Here is a 19,897-nt window from a genome sequence, read left to right as displayed (position 1 = left end):
CATTACACACTCTGTGCCTCTCTCTGTCTCACCCCTTTACACACTCTGTGTCTCTCTCTCACACCTCTTTACACACTCTGTGTCTCTCTCTCTCACCTCTTTACACACTCTGTGCCTCTCCCTCTCACCCCTTTACACACTCTGTGCCTCTCTCTCACCCCATTACACACTCTGTGTCTCTCTCTCACCCCTTTACACACTCTTTGCCTCTCTCTCTCACACCTTTACACACTCTGTGCCTCTCTCTCTCACACCCATTTACACACTCTTTGCCTCTCTCTCTCACCCCTTTACACACTCTTTGCCTCTCTCTCTCACACCTTTACACACTCTGTGCCTCTCTCTCTCACCCCTTTACACACTCTTTGCCTCTCTCTCACACACATTTACACACTCTGTGCCTCTCTCTCTCACCCCTTTACACACTCTGTGTCTCTCTCTCACCCCTTTACACACTCTGTGCCTCTCTCTCTCACCCCTTTACGCACTCTTTGCCTCTCTCTCTCTCACACCTTTACACACTCTGTGCCTCTCTCTCTCACCCCTTTACACACTCTTTGCCTCTCTCTCTCACACCTTTACACACTCTGTGCCTCTCTCTCCCCCCCATTTACACACTCTGTGTGTCTCTCTCTCTCTCACCCCTTTACACACTCTGTGCCTCTCTCTCACCCCTTTACACACTCTGTGCCTCTCTCTCTCACCCCTTTACGCACTCTTTGCCTCTCTCTCTCTCACACCTTTACACACTCTGTGCCTCTCTCTCTCACACCTTTACACACTCTGTGCCTCTCTCTCTCACCCATTTACACACTCTGTGTGTCTCTCTCTCTCACCCCTTTACACACTCTGTGCCTCTCTCTCACCCCTTTACACACTCTGTGCCTCTCTCTCACCCCTTTACACACTCTGCCTCTCTCTGTCTCACCCCATTACACACTCTGTGCCTCTCTCTGTCTCACCCCTTTACACACTCTGTGTCTCTCTCTCACACCTCTTTACACACTCTGTGTCTCTCTCTCTCACCTCTTTACACACTCTGTGCCTCTCCCTCTCACCCCTTTACACACTCTGTGCCTCTCTCTCACCCCATTACACACTCTGTGTCTCTCTCTCACCCCTTTACACACTCTTTGCCTCTCTCTCTCACACCTTTACACACTCTGTGCCTCTCTCTCTCACACCCATTTACACACTCTTTGCCTCTCTCTCTCACCCCTTTACACACTCTTTGCCTCTCTCTCTCACACCTTTACACACTCTGTGCCTCTCTCTCTCACCCCTTTACACACTCTTTGCCTCTCTCTCACACACATTTACACACTCTGTGCCTCTCTCTCTCACCCCTTTACACACTCTGTGTCTCTCTCTCACCCCTTTACACACTCTGTGCCTCTCTCTCTCACCCCTTTACGCACTCTTTGCCTCTCTCTCTCTCACACCTTTACACACTCTGTGCCTCTCTCTCTCACCCCTTTACACACTCTTTGCCTCTCTCTCTCACACCTTTACACACTCTGTGCCTCTCTCTCCCCCCCATTTACACACTCTGTGTGTCTCTCTCTCTCTCACCCCTTTACACACTCTGTGCCTCTCTCTCACCCCTTTACACACTCTGTGCCTCTCTCTCACCCCTTTACACACTCTGCCTCTCTCTGTCTCACCCCATTACACACTCTGTGCCTCTCTCTGTCTCACCCCTTTACACACTCTGTGTCTCTCTCTCTCTCTCTCTCTCACACCTCTTTACACACTCTGTGTCTCTCTCTCTCTCACCTCTTTACACACTCTGTGCCTCTCTCTCTCACCCCTTTACACACTCTGTGCCTCTCTCTCACCCCATTACACACTCTGTGTCTCTCTCTCACCCCTTTACACACTCTGTGCCTCTCTCTCTCACCCCTTTACACACTCTTTGCCTCTCTCTCTCACACCTTTACACACTCTGTGCCTCTCTCTCTCACCCATTTACACACTCTGTGTGTCTCTCTCTCTCTCACCCCTTTACACACTGTGCCCCTCTCTCTCTCTCACCCCTTTACACACTCTGTGCCTCTCTTACCCCTTTACACACTCTGTGCCTCCCTCTCTCTCTCACCATTTAGCTTACCTTCTATTAGCTTCTTTCATCTGTTCTCTTCTGTCTTCTGTCTTTTTACTTGGTCCTCTCTGCACCGCTCCTCACTGAATGACGGGTGTGACTTGATGACATCACGCCCGACATTCAGAGTGAACAGAGCAGAGAGAAAGGAGGAGGGATGCCGGTGCCGCGATCACATGAGTATGTTTTATTTTATTTTTATTTTTTTTCTTAACTATCCAGCTCCCCCCACCAACGAGTGGGAGCAACCCCCCAACCCCAACCCCTAAACAGATTAAACAAAAAAGAATCGCCAGTGAGGGCCCGGGCCCCTGGCAATAGTCCCCCCCCCTCCCTCTCGGCAGCCCCGGTGATAGGTAAAGAGAGACTGCGGGCTGGAATCGTGTGACCTCATACAGCAAATCACCCAAAAGTCACGAGCTGGGAGCGTGCTCGTGACAGCACCCATCTCTTTCCTTACTCTATGGTTCTTCCTCTTCCCAGAGTGCACTCTGTTCTTAAAGTAGCAAACTCTATTAAAACATGTCATTAATCATGGAACACATTTGAAAAGAGTCATGTAACAAAACTGGATAGGCTTTATCTTAAGTACAAATAGACAGAATTGGGCAAGAAATACTTATCGTCATTAACAAAACACACACAAAGGTGTATATTTACTAAACTGCGGGTTTGAAAAAGTTGAGATGTTGCCTACAGCAACCAATCAGATTCTAGTTATCATTTATTTAGTACATTCTACAAAATGACAGCTAGAATCTGATTGGTTGCTAAACCCACAGTTTAGTAAATATACCCTAAAGAGTGAGTCCATAAACACAATGAATTCTTCATCCATCACTTAATAGTGCTGCACAGTTACATATAACAATATGTCCCCAACAGTATAACCAATATTATTCCTTAACTTAAAGTTTCATATATTAGAATAAAAAACTTGGAAAGTAAGAAATAATGAATTCAGTATTGTTTAATTTCTATCAATATTAGAAGTCACCCTGATGTTTCATGGCTAGCATTCAAACTCAAACCTTTATATTGTCACTCCTTGATGACTTGTAATATCCTCAAAATCTATAGGATATAATACATTATCACTTATAGTGGCTAGAATTCCCCCCTCATTCCACATTCCACATTCCACAGATGACCCACACAATTAACAACATCCTGATGATATCAGCATCTGTTACTGATTATTAGATAGTTCTTCGACAGAGAGGTTCAATCATCAATCCTATTTGAGTCAAACTAAACACACACCAAACCCATGATGATATCTGTAGCAGTGGTCAGGGCCGTAACTAGGGCTGTGCGATAGGGGCGGTCACCCAGGGCGCAACGCTGAAGAGGGCACAGTTTATAAATATTTTAGGTTCACTTGGTTAAAATTGAGGTCTAGGGGGAAAACAGCATTTTTGTTTCTTGCCCCAGGCACTAAAATTTTAAGTTACGGCTGTGGCAGTGGCTTCTGTCCTTGTAGCCAGGATGTTAGAACGAAGAGGTGACAATGTATGAACTATTGCTCTCTATGGGATAAATTTATCAAGCTGCAGGTTTGAAAAAGTGGAGATGTTGCCTATAGCAACAAGTCAAATTCTAGCTGTCATTTTGTAGAATGTACTAAATAAGCGAAAACTAGAATCTGATTGGTTGTTATTGGCAACATCTCCAGTTTTTCAAACTTACAGCTTGATAAATTTACTCCCATGCTAACTGTAACTGTCTTAGAAGTTATTCTGCATGCAGTGAAAGCACCCATGTGTATTAGTCCTAATAACATACCTTCCAACCGTTCCGTTTTAGGCAGGAAAGCCCCGATTTGAGGGACAGCTTTGTCCAGCGATAGGAAAGTTGGGAAGTATCTCCTGTGTACTTGTAGTCTGCTCTACAAAGCAGCACTGCATGGGTGCTTAATCAAATGTCAGGAGGCATGTAATAAATCATAGATGACTATGGGAGCAGAGTGACTAATGCAGCTGATAAAGTGTATGTATCAACATGGCATAATCCGGCTGGTTAACCAATAGTAAATGTACTGACAGTCATTATAAAGACAAGTAATATATTTAACATGTCTGTAAGAAAAAAAAAATAGGATCAGACATCATACTGATATCAATATGCTTAACATGCACTGTAATAATAGTTCTATATTCTGAAGTCCCTTTGTCTTTTACATGTTTCTAATTTGTTGGTCATACATTATGGCATTACATAAATTTATGGTCAGTAAAAAATGCTGGTGATCAGTACTTCTGTATAAAATTGTCAGAACAGGATATTTTGAAACTTGAGGGCAAAATTAAAATTTTAATACAATTATTTGCCAAAATTCTACTTTGTTCAATACCAAATGGCACAACTGTCGCACGCAGGTCATACTTGCTATTTATATAGCAAAGGTATGCTACCATTAAATTCATCAAGGTTTATAATATTGAAATCTGTAGACACACCACTTTTGCTCTTTAGGCTCCACCCCATCTACTAGCCACACCTTTTTTTTTACCAAGAACAATCTATTGTCTTTCGGTCCTATCACAGAGCTGGATATTGTGATTTTAAGCTGCACTAGTAAACTGCTCTTCAGATAAATAATAGGAAGACATACTAAGGTCACTAAGGACTATGATGTATATTTACTATTTGTGGCTAGTGGACAGCAATAACTACCACTTTGTGTGACTGCATATTACAGTGATACAAAATGTACTACTGTTGTTATTTACCATGCCAAGGTTTACTTCCTAAACTAACAAAAAAAAACCTTCACTAGCACCTAACACTGCCAGGGAAAGGAGGAAATGACCCTCTGTGGTTATTGCGCATGCTCGGCTAAGGACGAGCATGTGTATAGTGATGGAACTCAACGATGGATCCACAGTAGTTTCTCTGGTGTCAATGAACCCCAGTAAGAAACTAAAACGAAGCCTATATAATAATGAAATTGAAAACTTCCTGGTTCAAAGCCTATTGTCAACTCCTTATAATCCTATTAACGCATTTTATCTACATGTGTCCCAGGCATTTAGAACTAGAGTGTAATCTTCACTCATAGACACTGTACTAGATGAATTCTGTATACAGATCTATGTAAATGTATATGTCTCTGTATAAAAGTAGATAAATCATGTTTCTAATATAAGCACCAGCTACTTAATTCCATACTTCCATCAGCCGTTCAGTACATATGTCATTGCTGATGAGAAAACAAAGCCTTGACATATGCATTGTGCAGTAAAAAGCCTCTCAGCCTCTGCTATCCCTAGGCACAAGTCTAGTGTGCTTTCTGTCACCTCTGCACTACAGGGACCAGAGCAACACTATGGGGTCTAACTATCAATAGGTCGCTGGATTTAGGGCCTTTTCCTATAAATCACAGCCGCAGAGCTGATGAAGACTATCTTCGCTGGGGGCCTCTGATGAAGCTTTGTCTATTTATCATGGACAGCAGTGGTACAAGTAACGCCACTGTCCTCCTATAGCTACCATTATCACAGGACGCCGATAGCTGGGGGTACTGGAAGAAAAAAATGTGTTATTAGCAAAATAATAGATTATTTTATTTTATTGTTTCTATTTTTTTCAATTTTTTTTTTTTTAAAAAAAATAGCATTTTTTTTCTATATGAAGGGCTTCCAGCTCTAGTACGCATGCATCTGGCAAGCATTAAGACCAATAGGAAATTTCCAGTATCGTCGGTTCTTGATAAATAGCCTATAGCCTTAAACACTATTAAATAACAACTTGCCCCACCCTCTTCACACTTTATCAATAGGGTTATCAGCCTTAATTAATGTTAACTTCACTTGAATCTAAAGGACTAACATCTTTGCTCAATTATTAAAATCATCATTTAATACATATATATAAGTATTTATATATTACCACCAGGGTATGCAGTGTCTTACAGGATTAAGGTCTTTTTCACCCCAATCTGCTCTTAGGGGCTCATGTTAACCTTAACGTAAATTGCGTTTTCGGCACATAATACGATTATTTTACATCAGTATGTGCACAAACCACTAATTTTGGAATTAGCGCTTTGTGCGTTTGCCCCGAGGTAAAAAGATTATTATATGCCAATAACGTTATTTGCATTTAACTTAACATAAGCCATTTAAAGTGCTTTTCAAATGCTAACATCTAAAAAGTGCATTCAAAATACAAGGAATGGTTTCTAAAAGGCTCATTTCCATTGTTGTATTATAAAATTGTAATGCCCCGTTTACTGATGCGCTAACATGTGTTACCTGTACAATACATTATATTGATAAAAACAACATGTATGAAAACTAAGTGGAAAACATTTACCAAAAGGCATCTAAAGCACAAATTCGTTTTCATACATTTGTACCATTATCCCAGAGCATGTGTGTGAAGGAGCCCTGGAGATTTTCACCTTCAATCCCAGTGGTTATCATTTATATCTTCCAGCTTCCATGCAATATTAGGAATACACAGGAAAGTTACCATTTTTTGCTTTTTTTTCTTAATTGAATTTGTAGAATTTCCTTTCCTTATTCCTGTTATTTTTCTGTTCTCTTTAATGCTCTTTTTATAATATTACAAAATATTTTGGGGTTCTGGTCATTCTACAGAAAGAAATCAAATAATAAAATAAAAAAAACGTAAGAAAAAAATCCATTGCTTTATTTTGAAGCCATACTAAATAAAATATCCATTAATAATGACAGCCAGTACAATGTTTGAGATCTGCAAGTTACAGACAAGAGATCTGTTTAGATATGTGTGTGTGTCATCATGTCTTTACTCATTTTTCAGCGCTGCATAGCATGTTAGTGCTTTTCAATTATTGTAGAGTAATTATCGATAATTGTAGCATGTTGGTCATATAGGAGAAAACATTAGCGCTGCGTGAGTAATAATATTAATATTATACATGAAAACCGCATGTTTCTGAAATATTTTTGGCTCCTGAAATGAGCATGACTAACGTGATAAATATTTGGTTTTGAAGCTCGTTCATAATATACCTTCCAATACATGTTATCAATACACTGTGTTCTTAAGCAAACACCACTGCTTTGGATGCTTAGTAAATATACCAGGCCTGCAAGGCACCCATGGGAATAGAGTGTGACTTTACCCTGAAATCATGGTTCAGTCTGCACTGCTACACTGAAATCATGTGACCCTCTTTATGTATAGATGAAATATATCAAGTGCTATTTAAGGATCATTGATCCCAATGGAGACCACGTTCACACTACGCAGTATAATAGTACTGTATGTTGCTACATTTTTCAATTTCACATTCACATGTCAATGCATGTCTAATTAATTAGTTAATTAGGGAGGAAGATTTGCTTAGTGGTTAAAGATTACCAAGTGCATAACAATAACATTCAAAAGTGTTTTGGGCGGTTCTTTATAAACAAAGTGTAAATGTGCAATAGTCCATAGTAACCAATCAAATATTTGCTTTTATTGTATAAATTGCACTAGATCAATCAAGTTGTATTGCTTATTGCTTGCCGTGGATTGCTGCATATTTGCACATTGTTAGTAAATAGTCCACATTATGGTCTGTCTGTAGCTCAGGCACTAAAAACCAAATGGCAAGGTTTTGGGGGTAATCTCTGGTTGAAAATGACATGTACAGTGCTATATAAATCTGTATGTGCCTATAGGGAGCCTTGAAGAGTTCACAGAGACATGTTACAATTTATAAAATGCCAAGTGGACTAAGACCAGGTTAAAATACATAAAAGCATCAAAATCATATATATTTATAACCTAATGGTATTCTCATTTGTATCTATAGATTATAGTTATGCTATTCTGTAGATATATAGATTATAGAGAGAGATGTGCTATTCTAATTAATTAATTTTATGATTGTAAGCTGCCATGTTGTTTTGTGTGGGGAAATGAATTATCATCTGTACTCACGAACAGAATAGCGCCACCCAGTGGTCACATTATCGTGAGATTTTAGAACAATTGCTTGTAATTCGTTGGCAATAGCTTGCACACAGACTCTCCCCAACATGACAGGTCTTTTTTGCAATCAATCGGAAGAGATTTAAATACCATAACGAGGCCACAAAAGAAAAAGAAACCCACTGGCCATTAATTTTAGAATGTATCTGGTAGAATTAAGTGTATGCTGTTATGTGACATTCGTATAGATGGAAACTTCTATGTCTATAGAGTTATTCTGTGACAAATCTCAGACACATATATAAAATGTATATATATATATATTAATTTATATCTGGTTGGACAACACATGGATGGATGACTTTGACAAACTTCACTACTAATATTGTAAAATGAGGCATGAGCTTTGCAAATGAACGTGATAATAAATCATTTAGCATTGAATAAGTTGCCTAGAGAAAAGTTAATATGTTAATAGGTGAAGGTAAGATATGTTACTTTGTCCACATACAGATATGGACTGTTTGCAAGGACAAAAGAGGAATGTGCTGGAAATAATTCTGTGCCTTGTACACTTGCATTATGAAATTCCAAGCTGTTACTTTATCAGCGCTGTGGAACATTATTTATCTGCTTTCCAAAATGCTACTTCCTACTTTTGGGTTTTAGCAATAGTGTATTAATCTTATTGCAACTAAGAAAGAACAACAGATAGCACAGGTGCCAAATATTATTAAAGAGCTACATGTTTAATACCAGTAATTCCTAGGCAGGAGTTCTTATGCACTGTAGGTGGACGGACAGACGAACAGATACTGTAGAAAGACAGATATTTTATAACATTCAGCTTCTGTGGAAACCTCCTTAAACTCTATACAATATTTCAGTAGTAACTGGCTTGTAAACATGTACTTAAACGGTATAAACGGTTCCCCTCATGAAATATCACAGACTACACTGCACTAAGGGATTATAAAATATAATGAAAGGAATGCATGCCAGGGTTTCAAAAAGTATTTTTTTCTAATGATATAACTCTTAAGTCTGTAAACGTTATGAAGTATCCCTTAGGCGTTGTACACAAGGGCGTTATTTTAATGTACACAAATGAGCATGTACACACACACACATTATGACAAGCGCTTGCTCTGCTTCTATTTTTCTTCCCATCAATTGAGATGCTCTCTGCAATGCGGAGAAGCATTAATGCTTTATAAAATATACACAATGGTGCAGGGAAGCTTGGAAATTCATTAATGTGCTTCTAACATTCTGTTGCATTGAGGACAAAATACAAAGTTTAGTCTGCGTTTTCGCTAACATTGTTTTTCATGTGTATGTTCTAGCCTTTAATGTGTGTTTTCTTCACATATTTTATTTTATATTAATACAGTTAACGGTAGTTTATATTGAACAGGCTAATGTACCCTAAAACTATGTCTGAGGTATCTTTGGGGTACATTTAATGTCAGCTAAAAAATATTTATCAAGGCTGTAGGCTGGTTCATTTACCTACACTAGCGCTGTTCTGGCTTTTCATGGGAAGTAACATTGGGACTGATGCTGAGTTAGGAGAAAAGCAAGATAACAGAGCAAATTTGCACCTGGGCAAAACCAAGTTGCATTGGAGGGGGGGGGGGGGGTAAATTGAAAATGTGTGGACAGATTTATAGTTGGGGTAGGACATGTCCTAGACCAACTTTACATTTCACTATAAAAATAAAGTTATCAAGTATTTGTGTGCTACATGAAAAAGCAGCCAGTGTTTTAATTATGTGCAAAATAATAAACTCATTTGCACCCCTTGTATTGTAACATGGTTTCTCCAGGAGACAACTAACTCCTTTTTTGTTTTTTTTTGTTTTTGCTCCTAACTGAGCATCAGGCTTATTGTGTTTTAGCATGTTTTGACCATGATATTGTTATCAAGGAAGCTGAGAGGCACAAAATCCTTTGTACATCTGACCCATGGTGCAGCAGTTTAGATAAGAAAATGAGCAGGAGGGATGGGTCACTTGTTCATTACCTATTTAATTATGTTTATGGAATGATGCTCAAACAATTAGCCAAATAAAAAAAAATAAGTCCATTACTATAATTCATAATGCAACTAATATTTTGCCATAAAGCTATACAAAAAATAAATGATCTACTGCTCCACTTAAACACAAGTGCAATATTTTAATTATGGTACATAGAGAAGCAACAACCAACCTAGTGGTTTTGGATATTAATAGAAATCCAGATTACAGAAGTGTCCAATAATAGGCAGACACATATTAATTTGGAAATAAATTATTATATCACCTGAAGAGAGTGTTTAAACAAGACAAGTCAGACTACAAAGTTGATCTTTTGTGATCGGGTTGGCAGTGTATTTATTACTGAAGTAAGAATAGATCACATGTTGCTATTTACAAAACAAACTTGAGAGGAAAACAGCCACCAAGAGCAACGTGTTCAGGGCAAGGAAATCCTTCAACTCAAAGACAAATAGATCCCTTTTAAACCTTTTCATGCATCCTTGATCCTCTGTGTATCTTTTTTAGCTGAAGCCTCTTCTAAGAAGACCCATTAATCTCCCTTGTGACACATACACACACACTTGACTGTCGCTAAAAGGCTGGCGTCTTTGCGCATTGACTTGGAGAGCACTACAAAACGCATATGTTTTTAGTGTAAATACTTGCATCAAACCAGGGGTCCAGGGACGTTTCTCTGACATCCAAAGCCTTCTTGTATACTGCAGTTTGCAGCCCTGACTGGCTTTTTGTTCTCTGTGTTTTGGAAGCAAAGAGATACTCTCTCAATCCTCGCTCCTGCATCTATTGGGAATTTTGCGCAGAAATAATATTTACACCAACGTCATACACAAAATACACGCGTCTTACGGATGACTGACAGGCAGCCGGAGGTACCGCTACAGCAATCCCTGGCTCCTAACATTTTTAACTATAACTCCTATATTGCTGTTAGACGGATGTAAATTGTAGCACACCAAAATCATTAGCCAGGTTGATGGGAAAGGTAGAGATCTAACCTCCAGAAACGGTATTTCTCTCTCCCAACGAGAGAACCGTCTCTAAGTAAACTCACCTTTATAATGAGAACTACTTACTTACATTTTACCTTTCCAATGATAACTCCTACTCACTTAACTTTTACCTTCCCACAGAGAACCCCTTGTTCAATAAACGTTTTCCTTTCCACTGAGAACTTATGCTCACTAAACTTTTGCAGTCCATTTTTATCTTCAGGTTAGCACACACAAATAAACATTAGGTAATTAAATCACCTGACAAACACACTACAGAAGATACAGCTGTGTTCTAAAGATAACAAGAATGACACTATGAAATGAAAAAAAAAAAACCAAGAGACATGATGTGTACGTTCGATTTAGTAGCAAAAACCAAATCACAGGTAATGTTTTCAATTATTGTGTATGACATATAATTATTAATGTTATATAGCTGTTTTTCCTGCTGAAATAATTTTAAAAAATTACTTGAGAAAATAGCATCAAATAATAAAAATATCATAATAAAAATAACACCCAGTTTGTACAACACTTATTAGAACTCTACAGCACTTTTGAGTAGGAGCAATTTGCAGTCGTTTTAGTGCTGCCCTCGGTAAAGATCTCAGTAGATTTGTTTTATATGTAGCTCTGTCTTGGTGAACTTTTTAATAATTATTCCTTATTATATAATTTTGTGCGATATCAATATGTAAAAAAAAAAATAAACAGAGAAATAGTGTAGCAGTTATATAACTTGTGTAGCTGTTATTGTTCATTGCTCTCTTCAGCCTAACTTTTAAATTCTTAATTGTTTACAATTTTCTAAACTTAGTTAAAAAAAATGTTGCCAATAACACTATTTGTGTTAAGTATATGACATTATTAGATGAAACACATTTTAAGCCTTGTTTTAGTTAAGGACACAAATATACACACCTATTATTTTTTAGTGTGCTAAATAAATTTGCGTCCCTATTCCTCCTTTAAGACTTGTACATTAGGCAATTAATACAGATATTAAGCAATTTTATCGGGTTAGTTTACATTAAAAATGTATATTCCTGTATAGCTAGGAATTTTAAAACAATATTGCCATTATAAATAAGTTGAGATAAGCTGTTTATTCCTTTTATTTTGTGTGCAATCGTTTAAAATGCAATGTAACAACAATATTATCATTAAGCAGACTATCGTGAATACCTTTTCTTGTTCATTATCACAAGCCATATATTGTACAAGGTGGGAACAAGAGACCCCGATCTAGCAGCGCTGCGTGCTCTGATCATTTATCATTTCCACACTCGATTTACAATTTACAATTCTTTATTAACACGGAGAAAATAATATACAATTCTCACTTGCATTATGATGCTGGTCTAAATTTCAATTACATTGATATATTATTGTCCGCCCATAATAAAATAGTATTAATGCAAAGTAATACTGTATTATACGTATATAATAAATATTGTATTACTAGTGACAACATATTTACTACTGAAATATAGCAATTATTTTACTGAAAATGGTTCTACCGGATTAAAAGTAATTTTAAGAAGAACAAAAAAATCGATTAAAAATTGCATTCGAACTTCATGATTATTTTTTCATTAATTCATGTCGGTCCGACCGATGTAAATAAACACATTGCTTTGTAGATAAAGAACCCATGGTCTCTGATAACGAATACTTGCATTAGAAAGGTAGCTCAGTAGAGGTGGCCTCGTTATTTGCCGAAGATAGGTGTAATTAACAGCAATCAGTGGTCAAACATTGCTACCTATTCTCTGCAGGGTTACTATGCAACGCTTATTAATGCTGTTCAATGTGGCTTAAAAAGTCACCTCTTTACTCCACTCCTCCCCCAAAACTGGGATTCTAAGACCAGGCGAGGGAATGAAGGGCTTGGGTTTCTGATGCTTTGGTGCCCCCTCTGGTTAAAGAGTAGAATTACAACCCTCAGATAATAGAGTGAAACGTACAAAAGTAATTGCTTAGTATATTATAGTTTGAATTATTTAAATAATAACATATTTTTAAGTAATTCACTATATTTTAGATGGTGGCAAACATTAAAAACAGAAAATCGTGAGTTTACAACCCAATGAGTATGAAATAAAAACTACTAACTTTTATCTTTATATCCATCTGACTCGTATCCATCTCACCTTTGCTGCGGGTTCAAGCACAGACCTGTGTGTATAAAGATATATATATATATATATATATATTATAACATTTTATTACTGCTGATATTTTTTAAGAACGTCGTTTTCAGGGTATGCTCTCTCTAAACAGCAGTTGGTATTTTCGTGTACAGCACAAGTAACCAGTGATAGGGGAAATATTGGAGAGACACAGGGGTTAGGTATCATCAGCTCAGAAACCCAGTCCCTGATTTCAGGAAAATGAACCAACTATGAATCTACTACATGGCTCTAGACCGCTTCAGAGCACGCACACCGCCAGTGGTGGGGTTTGCATGATACATTAGTCTGACTGTCGAGTTCTGACCCATTTGGGTTCCAATTGACAAGTTCTGCACGTTGCGTGCTCTTATCATACAGAACCACCATACATGCTCTCTGTATTAATAATTATAAGTATGTCTTTAATCAGAGCACTTGGCAGTGGGATGTGCATGGGTGAGAGTTACAGAATATATAACTTTGTATGTGTAACTACTGTCTAGCCAAACAAAGGCAGAATGTTCAGCTAGATAGCAGCACTGACTACAACTTTCAGCTTCTTACTTTTACTCTCAGGTCTTTTTTTCTTCTGTTCTGGAATAGGATAAGACTCCGCCCACAGGGATGCCGCAGCCAATCAGCTCCGCCGTGCTTGCTGGGGATTGGATACGATGAGCTGAGTGCTGGTATTTATTCAGTCTTATAAAGCAGATTTGGAAGTTTAGTTGGTGTTTGGGCTCCTGAAGCGAGCGGGGAAGGTTGCAATCCGCTAAGAGAAGTCCCACTGCGTGTAAGGAGCTTGGAAGACTATTCAATCCCATATGGTTCATATTTTATTTTGCAAAAGACTTTGCAGATTGAACGCGTGAGACTGGTGAGAGCAGCTTAGTGGTGCCACCTCCTACCTACCTTGTACATCTATATATATATATTTTCGTTATTACTCAGTTCTCGTATGAATCTCTTGGATCCCTTCATGAAGATGACAGAAGAGCAAGATAAATGCATGTCTGGGGCTCCCAGCCCTTCCATGTCTGAGGACTCTGCGGGATCCCCCTGCCCGTCTGGCTCAGGCTCCGATACTGAGAACACAAGACCACAAGAGAACACCTTCCCCAAGGGGGATCAGGAAATGAAGAAGGAGACAGAGGATGAGAAGTTCCCTGTTTGCATCAGAGAAGCCGTCAGCCAGGTGCTGAAGGGATATGACTGGACCCTGGTGCCAATGCCTGTTAGGGTGAATGGCTCCAGTAAGAGCAAACCCCACGTGAAGAGACCAATGAACGCGTTTATGGTGTGGGCGCAGGCGGCACGGAGGAAGCTCGCTGACCAGTACCCTCATCTCCACAACGCAGAACTCAGCAAGACCCTGGGCAAGCTGTGGAGGTAAGTGACTGGCATAGCTTATTATGCATGACATTCAATACCCAAGTCTCTAACTGCGCTTACTTTCTGCGCTTTGCATTGTATCCATCTAGAAACAAATGTTATAAGTGACCCATTTGTAATTACTTGTACAGATATTGTGCGTTTTGTATGCCGCTAATGTTACCTGCGATTTCTTGCCTGTAGGTCTGCGTTGGCAGGATCACTGTATGCCCTTAGCATCTGCCCATTAGTTCCGGTTATTTGCAGTATGAGACAGTCTGGGCATCTCGGGGGTATAGTGTACAGCTGTAATGTTCTCACAGTACAGCGCCAGATTAATGACAGCTGCGCTATGAATGATTTTGCGCTCTGTGCAGCCGGTTGTTTGAAACGTAACTTTTCTTTACGCACACTTTTTCCTGCTGGGTGCACGGAAATTAATTAGAGCATGTACGCAAGTGGGGTTTTTATTTGTTTTGTTTTCTTACTAAACTTTTGCAATGTTTAGAATTTGCAGATCGCTTTTGGCTTACTAATATTGACTAGATACATTTAAGTAGTGTGCAGATTAGACGTGTAGGCACTGGGTATAATATTATAATGTACAGTGTAATTAATTGTGGATGTTTGTTTTAACCTTAATGCATGAGATATCTTGTTATATAATGGTGTTTAACCCCTGGTGGGATAGCTTACTGTGTTTTTGGCCGCTGGAGGGCTCAGGTGCATGCACTGTAGCCTGAGGTTTCTCCTCCTGTATGTAAAGGAATTGCTTAAACCACTTCAAAGGGCTTATTTTACCTTTATCTGATCGCAGAAAAGTCTTCCTGTCCTGTAAAATGAGATTCATGCCGCACGGTCGCCAATGATTCTGCACATCCAGCATATAGACACATTAACTGCCATAGCCTGGCAGGACTGTCCAGCACCTCTGCATAGCTTAGCAATTAACCCCGTTAGTACCTATGCATCCTCATTAAGCAGAGAAGCATTCGTTGGACTTTTGAAGGTTTTGTTTCTCGATAAAAAAAATCATTTTAAAATCTGGAAGCTTCTGTGTTTAGAGGAGGTTTAATTGATGTGACTTGTTTAGATGAGGTTTAATTGATGTGACTTGTAGTTTACACAGAGCCGAATTATAGACATTTTTATATAGTGCTGCATGTGTGTTCTGTTATTATTTAAAGCAGTATGAATATTTTAGAGATGTGCTGCATTTTTATTTAAGTATAGCTATACTGTGCCCTTATTTCAGAGTTCTCTTTCACATGTACATGTTGTTTACTTAAGAATACTGACCTTTTTGCATTTTGTTAGGCTTCTGAATGACGGTGAAAAGCGCCCTTTTGTGGAGGAAGCAGAGAGACTGAGAATTCAGCACAAGAAAGATCATCCAGATTATAAGTACCAGCCACGTAGGAGAAAGTCTGTCAAGAATGGCCAGGCTGAGCAAGAGGATGGTTCTGAGCAGACCCACATCTCACCAACTGCTATCTTCAAGGCTCTACAGGCTGACTCCCCACATTCTGCCTCCAGTATGAGTGAAGTCCACTCCCCAGGGGAACACTCAGGTACTAAAATGCTACCAATCTAATCTACTGCCCATAATTGGATTTAATTATAAAATGATAGCCATGTATAATTTTCTTAAGCTTTTCAGGGAAAAATTCAGTGCTTTAACTTATAACTGTCTGAAATATTTTTCACATTAGTTTTAAAAAGTCAAGAATCCATACACTTTTTTTTTTCTTTGTACAAGTTATAGCTGTAGAATAAATGCAAAAAAACTAGTAGGCTGTGACTGACAAGGGCAGACATATAGATGATTCTGGTGGCCTATGCGGTGTGTGATGTATACTAGCCATGCAAACTTCTAGTATATATGAGGCTTTATTTTACTTATACGGTGCTGCTAGTCATAGTTTATATAATGACTGAGCTGTTCAAATGTCAAATGCCAATTGTTGAGCTCTGTGTACTAACATTGTTAGGTACATTAGTTGTTTTTTCATTTTTTTTATATGTGCCCTAGTTACAGTAAATCAATAGATTTCTAGCTAAACACAGAGCTTCTTCCCAGCGTATGTTGAGTTAACCTGTAGACTGTAGAAATCTGGAGTTAATCATTATCAATGTTATCAATGCAGTTCTATGGCACCTGCTTATAGGAGATTTTTGTCGGCTTTGAGGAACTGTGATATAAAGTATATAACACACTCTTACAATACTTATTATGGTAACTTTATTTAACCCTCTGGCCTCATAGTATTAGCTTATTTAGTAAAAAATAAATAACTAGAAATTTAGTCCATACAATTGTAAACATAACTACTCACTGTTAACTATACAATGTTATGGATTTTTTACAATTATATTTACATGTTGTAAGTTAAATAATATCATTTGTATTTCCCCTTTTGCTGCAGGTCAGTCACAGGGCCCACCAACACCACCAACCACCCCTAAAACAGATGTGCAGCCTGGGAAGCCAGATCTGAAGCGTGAAGGTCGCCCCCTGCAGGAGAGTGGTCGCCAACCCCCTCACATTGATTTCCGTGATGTGGATATCGGAGAGCTAAGCAGTGAGGTGATCTCCAACATTGAGACCTTTGATGTCAATGAGTTCGACCAATACCTGCCACCAAATGGCCATCCAGGAGTCGCCTCCACACAGGTGACTTACACAGGCAGTTACGGCATCAACAATACAAACAGCGCCACTGCAGGGGCTGGACACACATGGATGCCCAAACAGCAGCCTCAGCAGCAACCACAACAGCCCCAGCAACAACACACATTGTCAACTCTGAACAACGAGCAGAGCCAGTCCCAGCAGAGGACACACATCAAGACCGAGCAGCTTAGCCCAAGCCATTACAGTGATCAGCAGCAGCAGCACTCCCCACAGCAGCTCAACTACAGCTCCTTCAACCTCCAACATTACAGCTCTTCATACCCTACCATCACACGCTCACAGTACGATTACACCGAGCACCAGGGCTCTAATGCCTATTACAGTCATGCTGCCGGCCAGAGCTCAAGCCTCTACTCAACATTCAGCTACATGAACCCAAGCCAGCGTCCCATGTACACTCCTATTGCAGACACAACGGGGGTCCCGTCTATTCCCCAGACACACAGCCCGCAACACTGGGAGCAACCTGTCTACACACAGCTGACCAGGCCATAGAGAACCAACTATAGGTCATTGACTTTCAAAAGACAGTTCATCCACCACAAGTCAAGCAGTGCCCTTGTCTTATATGAGGCTTAACACCCTCTGCTGGCAGCCAGTGAGAATGGGTGTAATGCTTCTAAATAGTAATTCCTTGTCACCTGTATACACAGATGAAGCAAGAGAAGATACTTTAGAAAACCAGCAACTTGATTCTTGAAGAGACTTTGTAATTATACATCCTCTGTGAGGACTAGTCTCAATCTGATATATTTTAGTATGTACTGTGTATGTTCTATTGCCTTTTATATGGGGGTTTATACATTTATATTTTAGAAAAAGATAAATTGTAAGAAATTGTTTCCTACAACTGCTCAGCTAGTTTTACATTCACTTTTTCACGCAATTGAAAAATATTTTTGTAAACAATAAAAACTTTAGTCTTGCATAATGTTTGTTTGAATATTGAGCAGTGATAGTTTTTGGCCATAAATCAACCAAACAGTGGGTTATAATTGGATTTACTGTTGTCAGTTGCCTTTGAAGTAGGAATTGTATTTCAACATTTATACCCAAGTGCCAATAATTAAAAATTGTGGTTGAAGATAATTCACACGTTGCCTAATAAACAGTATGTGCCAGCCCTCAAACAAGTGCCCTTTGCAACTTTTAATAATCTCCAGCAGAAAACTGGTTGAATTGAAAATTTGCCTTTTGCAGATTTCACATCAGATGTCACATTCTTAAATTATTTATTTTATAATAAAATAATATTGAAAAAAAAAAAAAATGCTACATAAAGATTCCCGAACTTTTAAAATTTCTTTTGTACAAAAAAGATATATATTAGCATGCTGCTGATTCCGCCTTTGGAAAATACGCTTTTTGTTAAATTATGGGTTTTTATTGTCTTATTTCATATTTCCAGCTTATTTTGTGTTCTAAGTTCCTTCTTTTAATAGAATTATAAACATATCAGATGCTCTAATCTGCATACAAATAAATGGCAAAGCATTTATTGAGTTATTTCCCAATTAATTCCCTGAGGATTTTTTTTTCCAATTTTGTTAATGTTTTGATGCAACACTAAACATGTTTTGTAATTCTTTATACATGCAATGAGCCATGTACTTTTTTTGAAGTTTTTTTCCATATCTAATTATTCACGCACAGAGAAATTAGTCTTGTGACGACAGTTATAACTATTTTGACATAAAATGCAGTTTGACTTTGGCAAATGATTTTAACTTTTGCTTAAAAAAAGAATTTTGTCTTCAAAATTTAATTTTATTTGTAAATGCTATGTTGTCATAGAGCACTCCACAAAAGAATGTCTTCATTACAAAAAGCAGGCCTTAAAAGTTCCTTTAACTTAAATAAAAGAGTATACAAAGCTGACTTTGGAAGTCTGTGGATCATTCTGTTCATTTTTTTTTGTGCAATTTTGTTTTTCTATTTTCTGTCTTTTTGTGAAACTTATCCTTTTATGTATTGTTTTGCAATAAATATAATACAATGTACTAAAAGTGAATTGGTGAATCCTTGCATTTGTAATTAAAAGAAAATGACGGTGGCTATGCGATACAGTGAAATTACCTGTGTATCTGTTGCCTAAACACAATGAATGTGGGCATTTTGTATTTTAGACAATATACTTGAAAATGCAGACCATTAATTCACATACGACCAATTACATCATTTGAATAGCAGACTATCAAACCATGATACAGTGACATCATAGACACATTATGCTTTGTCACTGGTTCCTATTAAACTGATTGGCTACATTTCCAAATTTTATATTTTATTCCACATTATGTATTTTCAAGAAGTATATTTTAATTTTGTGCTTGAACACCTTTAAGCCTTTGCTCAACTAGCCCCCACAGGCTGTGTTTTGGGATTTTTGTTTAAACTCTATATATGTTAATTAATTTCAATTTGTGGACTATACATTCTCACAGGGAACACAAGATGTGATCATGATCTGTTGACTGTACCGAAAGCAGAGTTATCACCAACACACAGTGAAGGCAGCCATTTTGTGCACTGAAGGAGTACTCATGATAATGAGCCTACCATTTTGATACAAACCAATACCTCTGGAATATAAATTGGGCCTCATGAATATT

The 19,897-nt window shown here is 38.4% G+C and overlaps 1 protein-coding gene across 2 annotated transcripts in view; it reads left to right on the top strand.

Moving 5' to 3' along the window:
* SOX9 (SRY-box transcription factor 9) overlaps nucleotides 1-19,296 on the top strand; it is a 38,751-nt gene extending 19,455 nt beyond the window's left edge. Inside the window, exons 2-4 of one of the 2 annotated variants that reach the window (XM_075216857.1) lie at nucleotides 13,826-14,608; nucleotides 15,908-16,161; nucleotides 17,017-19,296. In XM_075216857.1, coding sequence (XP_075072958.1) covers nucleotides 14,178-14,608; nucleotides 15,908-16,161; nucleotides 17,017-17,780 — 1,449 coding nt within the window. In that variant the 5' untranslated portion in view covers nucleotides 13,826-14,177 and the 3' untranslated portion in view covers nucleotides 17,781-19,296. Of the gene's footprint in view, nucleotides 1-13,824; nucleotides 14,609-15,907; nucleotides 16,162-17,016 lie in introns of those variants that run through there. The other variant, XM_075216858.1, reaches the window with a different exon arrangement.
* Nucleotides 19,297-19,897: the final 601 nt, after the last annotated feature.

The sequence above is a fragment of the Mixophyes fleayi genome, chromosome 6 (assembly GCF_038048845.1).
Source record: "Mixophyes fleayi isolate aMixFle1 chromosome 6, aMixFle1.hap1, whole genome shotgun sequence".
In the NCBI taxonomy this organism is placed as follows: domain Eukaryota; kingdom Metazoa; phylum Chordata; class Amphibia; order Anura; family Limnodynastidae; genus Mixophyes; species Mixophyes fleayi.
This window is presented reverse-complemented; position numbering and strand designations above follow the sequence as displayed.